This window comes from Triticum aestivum, chromosome 7B, assembly GCF_018294505.1.
Source record: "Triticum aestivum cultivar Chinese Spring chromosome 7B, IWGSC CS RefSeq v2.1, whole genome shotgun sequence".
NCBI lineage: Eukaryota > Viridiplantae > Streptophyta > Magnoliopsida > Poales > Poaceae > Triticum > Triticum aestivum.
The window spans coordinates 494,547,602-494,555,606 of record NC_057813.1 but is presented as its reverse complement, the minus strand read 5'-3'; the positions used below and the strand labels follow the sequence as shown (position 1 = coordinate 494,555,606).

General features: G+C 49.6%; 1 protein-coding gene across 1 annotated transcript; it reads left to right on the top strand.

Moving 5' to 3' along the window:
• Window positions 1–1,885: 1,885 nt before the first annotated feature.
• Window positions 1,886–5,240, top strand: LOC123158020 (zinc transporter 10). Its single transcript, XM_044576170.1, has 5 exons — window positions 1,886–2,095; window positions 2,286–2,340; window positions 2,449–3,164; window positions 4,120–4,269; window positions 4,402–5,240. The coding sequence occupies exons 1-5, from the start codon at window positions 2,081–2,083 to the stop codon at window positions 4,705–4,707; spliced, it is 1,242 nt and encodes a 413-aa protein (XP_044432105.1). The 5' UTR covers window positions 1,886–2,080; the 3' UTR covers window positions 4,708–5,240.
• Window positions 5,241–8,005: the final 2,765 nt, after the last annotated feature.

Here is an 8,005-nt window from a genome sequence, read left to right as displayed (position 1 = left end):
TGAAAGATGGCGTTTGAAAATGGAGGCGGACATGATGGTGCCAAAGGATGCGTCCGCATGTTGGGCGCATGGCCACCGCATCCCAGGAAAGGCCCGGACACGACCCCATTGCCCTATCCAAACGGATAGAATCCAGATAAAACGGGGACGTCCGTTTGGGGTCGTGCAGTGGACTAGGAATTCCCGAGAGGCTTCATGTATAAAACCGGGCGAGAGGCGAACCAACCTGTGGTTGGATGGTTAGAGGGACTGTGGTATCCCTAGCACACCAGGGTTCAAGTCCTGGTGCTCGCATTATTCCTGAATTTATTTCAGGATTTCCGCCGATGCGCTTTCAGTGAGAGGAGACGTTCCTGTCGACGACGAGGCGTCTACGGTGACTTCGTAAATTTCAAGATGACATGCCAGCTCAGTCTCTCGGAGGTGCTCATAAGGATAGGATGGGCGTGTTTGCGTTCATAGGGCTGAGTGTATGCGGGTATGTATGAGCGTTTAACTCTGTACTGATGTTAAAAAAAACCGGGCGAGAGTGTACCTTTCGTCGGAAATAGCTAGTCGAACGCAACGCAACTCTTCCCAGTAGATGGACCCGAGCCGAGACGAACGAGGAAAAACGGACGCCCAGAAAAGTTGGATCGGCGATCAAGGAGGCGACTAGGGGTCCCTTGCGCGCCGCCGGTGACGCCGCCGGTTCCCTCTCTCTCCGTCGGTCGCTCCGGCGACGGGAGGGAGGGGGAACCTCGGGTCTGTTCACTAGGTGGGTGTGTGGTAGGGTTAGGGTTGATGGAGACGTTGCCGAGGCCGTTGCGGTGGTGTCGCGTCGGAATAAGTTTCTCCGGGCTCCGTTCGCGGTCAGGCGAGGCTTTTGCCTTCGTCTAGGAGCCAGCGGTGTTGGGGATCCCTGGATCTCGTCGAGGTCGCGGGCTATGGTGGTTGGAGGTCCATCGGCACTGACCGTTTGGATCCTCAGATGGGCGATGGAGGCAGGGAGGCGAAGACCTTTCTTCTTCCTTGTTGGTATGATTTGCTGCTGCTGTTCTTCTCCTTCCTCTGCGCTGATGCTGGTGGGAGATCCTGCTTTGCCCGGGCGGATGGCCCGGCCGCGGTGCTGGACCGGTCGGATGACTCGAGTTCTCTTCCTTCTGGAAGGGACACTTTTCACGGTACTCAAAGCCAAAGATGGCGACGGCTGTTGTAGGTGTGTTGGATTGATGTCCATGCCCTCTCAGCGCTAGTGTCAAGAAAGGAGGAAGCAACGTGGCGGCAATTGTACCGTGGTCGAAGATGATGACCTGTTTGCGACTGGTTGCAGATCCTTCTGCTGCAGGGGTCTCAAAATTCAAGGATGATAACACAGGGCTTCGGAGATCTTCTTGTGTTATGGTTGTCTTAATGTACTCTAGGTGTTCATGGTCCTTTGTGTGTGCGTTTCAGTGTGTTTATAAGGGTCACCTACTTTGTACTGATTCGTGATTTGAATGAAGATTTTCTAAAAAGGAAAAACTCTTCCCAGTAGATTATTGTTTGTGAGATTCGTAGACAATGCGTGTAGAGCCAAGGCGAGATCGCAGTTGGCAATCCGGGCGTAGATCATGCCGCCCACAACGACCGCCCGTCCGGCGGCACGGGCGCGGGCGCCATAGTGTCGACATCGTCGTACCTCCACGTCCACTTGCCCGCGTCCACCGTAACGAAATGCCGGCCCGCGCGAGCCACTGATAACGCCCCCCACGCCCGCCACCCCGCACGCCTGACCGGCCCCCTCCGCGGCGTCCCACTGACGGCTGGGCCCGCAGGACCCGCTCGCACGCACGCCCGACCGGGCCCACCCGCGGCGCTGGCCCGCCGGGGCCCGTAAGATCCCCCAACCGACGGCGGCGGCTCGGGGATGACGACACCCTCTCCCGTGGTGGGGGCCCCCGCGCGCCGATGTGGCGACGCATCGCATGTGTCTGCTCCCCGCCGCATGCAGCAGGCGCGCCGCGCGGTGATAAATTGGTTTAATTTCATTCCTCGAAATCGGATCGAATAATCCGTCGACTGTTCTGGAGAGTGGATTATTCCGTTGCCCGCGGCAGCCATGGCGTTCTTCGAGGTGAGCGCCTTCCCCTGCCGTCCGTCCTCTCTCTCTTCTTCTTCTTCTTCTTCTTCTTCTTCACAGCGGTAGCCATGGCGTTCAGAATTCCCTGCTTGTTTGTCCTGCTGCCGCGTTGTTCTACTACACAGCGCTGAATTGTGTGAAGAAATTCGTTAATCATTCGGTTCTACCGTTCCTCTAATGGCAGGAGACGGAGTCGTACTACGTCCCCCACCTCCGCGCCCACCTACACCAATTCGCAGGTACGTATGCTGATTAAGGGGCTATTTATGGTTATTTCCTGCCTAAACCCATTATCGAGCTCGAAATTCTGACGGGGCGGGGCACCGCTTGGTCGTCGGCGATGGCAGCGTCGGTCTCCGCGGCGAGCTGCGAGGAGGGGGCGGGCGACGACGAGGAGTGCCGCGACGAGGCTGCCGCGCTAAGGCTCAAGATGGTGGCCGTCGCCGCCATCCTCATCGCCGGCGCGGTCGGCGTCGCCATCCCGCTCGTCGGCCGGAGGCGGCGCGGCGGCGGCGGCGGCGGCGAGGGCGGGTCCTCCGGCGGCGGGACGTTCGTGCTCGCCAAGGCGTTCGCGGCGGGGGTCATCCTCGCCACGGGGTTCGTGCACATGATGCACGACGCCGAGGAGAAGTTCGCCGACCCGTGCCTCCCGGCCATGCCGTGGCGCCGGTTCCCCTTCCCGGGCTTCATCGCCATGCTCGCCGCGCTGGGCACGCTCGTCATGGAGTTCGTCGGCACCCGCTTCTACGAGCGCAGGCACGGCGAGGAGGCCGCTGCCGCCGCGGCCACAGCCGCGCGTGACGACACCACGGCGCTGCTCGAGGACGGCGCGCTCGCAGGGATGGCTGCCGCCGCGATGAGCAGCGACGACGAGAAGCAGGACGCCATGCACATCGTGGGCATGCGCGCGCACGCGGCGGCGCACCAGCACAGCCATGCGCATGGCCATGACGCGTGCGATGGTGGAGCCGTGTACGACGCCCATGCACACGCCCACGCCCAGGGCCATGGGCATGGCAGCGAGGAGAGGCCGTCCCAAGCTCATCATGTGGTTGTCTCGCAGGTACGGACAATTTAATGTTGTTGCCAGTTCTTAGGGCGACAAACTTCTACTTAAACACAAGTGACATCTTTTATACAGTACATTTTTGAATCCAATTATCCCAAAGATCGCTAGATCAGACAACTTAAGGGCAGCCCCAGTGCATGTAGCTCCCGCTTGCGCAGGGTCTGGGGAAGGGTCCGACCACTTTGGGTCTATTGTACGCAGCCTTTCCCTACATTTCTGTAAGAGGCTGTTTCCAGGACTTGAACCCGTGACCTCATGGTCACAAGGCAGCAGCTTTACTACTGCGCTAAGGCTCCCCTTCTATGCAGTAGCTTTGTAAACACATAGTACATCCCCGTGTTTGAACAGTTTCTTATATCTACTTTGGATTATTGACTGAATTTGTTATGTTTGAATTTGACTTTCAAATCATATTTCGTAAATTGTGAATTTGAAATTAGTATCAAGTATGTGTGTCAGAAATAACATTGTTTGAATTATTATGATGATAGTATATAGTCCCTCCGTCCGAAAAAACTTGTCCCAAGCTTGTCTTTCAAATGGATGTAGTATCTAGCACCAAGTTAGTGCTAGATACATCCATTTGAGGGACAACCTTTTCCGGACAGAGGGAGTACATGTATGTGCCATTTGTATGCTTGTTTAATGGGAAATAGAGAAAAACACATTTTAGGGGAAGATGTTTACGGGAACAGAGAAAAGACCTCACAAAACAACTTCCCCTAAATTATACGGGCACCCCGGTAAAATCACTTTTACAGGAGCTCTGTCCCGTATGTTTGAGTTCTGGTTAGTGAAATTTCCTTTGCTAAGTTATATCTGAAAAATGTCAGTACAACTGCACAGACGACCAAAGATTCAAAATGTAGTCTCTTGCATTGATGTTTTCACTTTTCAGTAGTGTATTTGTGAAGTATACCGAATAATGATTTTCTGTATTCTCAACAAGATTCTGGAGATGGGGATTGTATCTCATTCGGTGATCATCGGGCTATCCTTGGGCGTTTCGCAAAGCCCATGTACCATTAAACCTCTTGTTGCCGCCCTCTCCTTCCACCAGTTCTTCGAGGGTTTTGCCTTGGGTGGCTGCATTTCTGAGGTTAATATCCACTTCATTTTTGCTCCACTTCATTTTTGCTCTATGGTTAACAGTTCCTCACTCGAAGTTAGCACTCATGTCCCCTTCATGTTAATTGCATCAATTCAACACACTCTGTATGAACAAATGCAGGCGCAGTTCAAGAATTTCTCTGCACTCCTGATGGCTTTCTTCTTTGCTATCACAACACCTGCTGGGATCACCGTGGGGGCGGGGATCGCGTCGTTCTACAACGCCAACAGCCCCAGGGCATTGGTGGTGGAAGGCATTCTGGATTCAATGTCATCTGGTATACTGATCTATATGGCATTAGTGGATCTCATTGCTGCTGATTTCCTGAGCCGGAGGATGAGCTGCAATCCGAGGCTGCAAGTGTGCTCATACGTTGCCTTGTTTGTCGGGGCTATTGCCATGTCATCACTGGCTATCTGGGCTTAGTGCCAGTGAGGATTATTGAAGCTTGGGACAGGCTGCTTGGCGATCAATGCACTACGACTTGTTGCCTAGCTACCAGTAACTGAGTAAGATGGGAGGCTTTTCCTTTCGCTGTCCATTCTTTTGTTTGTTCTTCCGTGGTGCTGGGCCGTGTAACGTCCTCTTTTGGTCATAGAAAAGGAAGTCCCTCTTTGGGGTACATTGTGGTGGTACAGAATTGGGACAAGTTAGTTAGGGAATAAAGAGTTTACGAGTCCCACCAGTCTTTGCAGATGTACAGTTCATCCTCGGTGTTAGATAAGAGGCCTTGTCTGTTCTCAAGTATAATCTTGCACATACATCAATGTGGATCTTCTGAAACTCGCTTCAACTGTTCGAATACAATCGCAGGTGCTGTTTGAAATTAGGATGGTTATGAACTCACGCCTGACTCTTTTGCCGCACCTGTTAGCACTATTTTGGTTGTATATATGGAATAAAGGTTACTGATCTTTCTCAACTTAAATACCAATCATACGAAGATTGAATATGATGCAGCAGAAATTTTTTATCCTTTATTCTTTTTTTGTAATTGAAGCAGTTCGTTGATACTGTTGTTGCTGGACTGCAGATTCATTTGTACACCATGATTAATTTTGTCGAAATACAGTTCATTCATCTATGTCTCTACTTATAATAATGTAGATTTTTCCGGATGACTTGAGCTAGATGACTTTGGTAGATTCTACTGCAGTATATCTTATATTTGGTTATGTTTTTCTCAAGTTCCAGTAACCCATGCTTGTGCTGAACAACACATATGTATTGTATCATTTATTTGTATATTCCCTCTCAAACAAGAATTGTATTACATTGGTTCTGTGTTGACGTTGGAACACGTCACACGAACACGTCGATGTGTACCCACGGCGCCGAGGGAGATGCTCCGCAACTCACACCGCGGGAGGCCGACTTCCAGCGCGATACGCAAGACAGCAAGCCGGCGCTTTTGGGACCAAACGCCCCGCTCGCCCGGGAGGGACCCCGTCAGGGCTCGCGGCGACGATTGGCTGCTCGAGGTCGGCCTTACCGCCCCTAGAGCCTCGTGGATTCGCAGCCTCCAATCTTGAAGAACGACGAAGAACGAGAAGAAAGATACAAGGGGAGAGATAAAAGTAGATGAACACGAAAAAGTATTAGATGTGTTTGTTCAATTGGCCGTCACCCCTTAGGTATATAAGAGGCGGCTGGACTTTCCATGCAAGGAAAAGGCTTGGATTCACGTCCAAAACCCTAGTCAAATTCAGGTTGGTTTTGTCCGAACTTTTCAAAACTGTTCGGTTTAAACTGGCTGCACCTTGCGGGTCTTTTTTGTGATGGTAAACAATCTCGGATGGAAACGAGCCCAAAAGCAATCTTGACCGTTTCGACGAGACGAACAACTTTTATGTTGAACGTTTTTTGATCAGAGGTCATCTTGAGGGTCAAATCGGTCGTGCAAAACAGGCTATCCCTCGCGCTACCCATCAGACAGGGTGTCTGGTGGGGTGCGCCAGTTTTTGCCTCCTGACAGAGCTGTATTCCGATGGCTCTAACTTTTGCATACGAACTCGGATTGGAACGATTTTTATATCAAAATCGATCGTTTCGACGAGACGAAGACAATCCGTGTAGATAATTTTTCTATTTGAGGTCATCTTGGGGGCTTAATCAGCCAAACTGTACTCTGAATATAAGATCTTAGTACTTTGAGCATAGTTTCGGCCTTCGAGATGAAATCGGACTGCGATGACCCAAACTTCAAAGATGTTCATATCGACAATACGGAACTCTTTCATGAAGATCACTTCTCCATTTGAGGCCATCTTAAATAAGTTATTGACCGTGCCAAAATCTGGTGTCAACACATGCCCCCCTGTTTTTCGGCAAAGTTTGTGTGCCGAAAAATAACTTCCGCATAGCTTGTTCTAAGGACGATGTCAACACTCCATCGGCCATTTTGCATATGCTTAGGACGATAAGTTTATATCGGCCATTGCTTGTTTGAACCTCTTGATGCAAACTTGGGTGAAAACTTCTCAGCTTCTATAACAATCCGGTGATAAGGTTCCATAGATCAAAACCATCCTCCGAACCATATTGTTCACCCTTTCGCTAGGATTTTGCAGATAATCAAGAATGAACTTCCTCCAATCCTTACTTCGCCTGCATAAAAATTTCATTAGTGGCCGAAGCGGTGGGCTTCGATTCAGCCTTACCTATGTTGACAAGACCTAGCATCGGCTATTGATAGAAATGCAATACACCATGGTTAACATAGTAGCCGGACGCTTACTGTGCCAACTCTTTCGAATTGTCATGCCTAGATATATGAACAATTTCAAAGCAACCCAAGGTAAATCTTGCATCTAGACATACCAAAAGATAAACTATAAGTGATCCGTCAAAACATTGATAACCCTTGGATATTTGTTGCACTACTAATAACGAATCACCGGAAGCCTCAATATGTATAGCACCTATATCAAGGCAAAGCTCCAATCCGAATGACAATGCTTATTCGGCTTTGATGATTGTGCAAAAATATTATAAGCGGCCTGAGACTTCACAAAATAGCTCCATATGGAGATAAATAAGCAACACCAACACCTTGGCCATTGCCACAAATTTACCGTCGAAAATAATCTCCATAGTACTTGAAAGACAAGGGCAATATCAATGAACATGTACCTCGTTTTGGCCTCTAATTGAACTAAGGACGATGTTAGGATACTACATCAGCCATGCTTTGACATATTCTTAGGGCGATAGATAAATACCGGCCATCAACATAATGCCCATGTAGAATTCATTCACCAAATCATGTATAGCCGAAATAAACAAATGAAATAGCAATCAAATATTTCGGCCCTTTGGATTAGCAAGAAAAAACGTAGCTAATAAAATGTATAGAGATTTGGTAATACCCTCTCATGATGCAGAAAATTATGTCGCTTCCATGGATTAAAATAAATCCAGGGAGGGTAATTTATCATACCTGATGATGAATTCCATGGCAAAGGCATCAATGGTATGGTTGAAGAATATGGATGATGTGCTAACCGAAGATTTTGATGGGGTGATGCAAACCTTCGGCTTAACTGTTTTTGGCTTCCATCCTTCTCTTTCTTCACTTTTGTAACACTTGTTGCAATAGAAGGTTGCACATCACTTTCATTTTGACTGCTCCTCTTCGGAACCCATGCCATGTTCTTCTTTTTCAGCTCTTGTGCACTAAGTTTTTGTAATTCCTTCTTTCGCCAATACGATAAGCCGAGTGGGC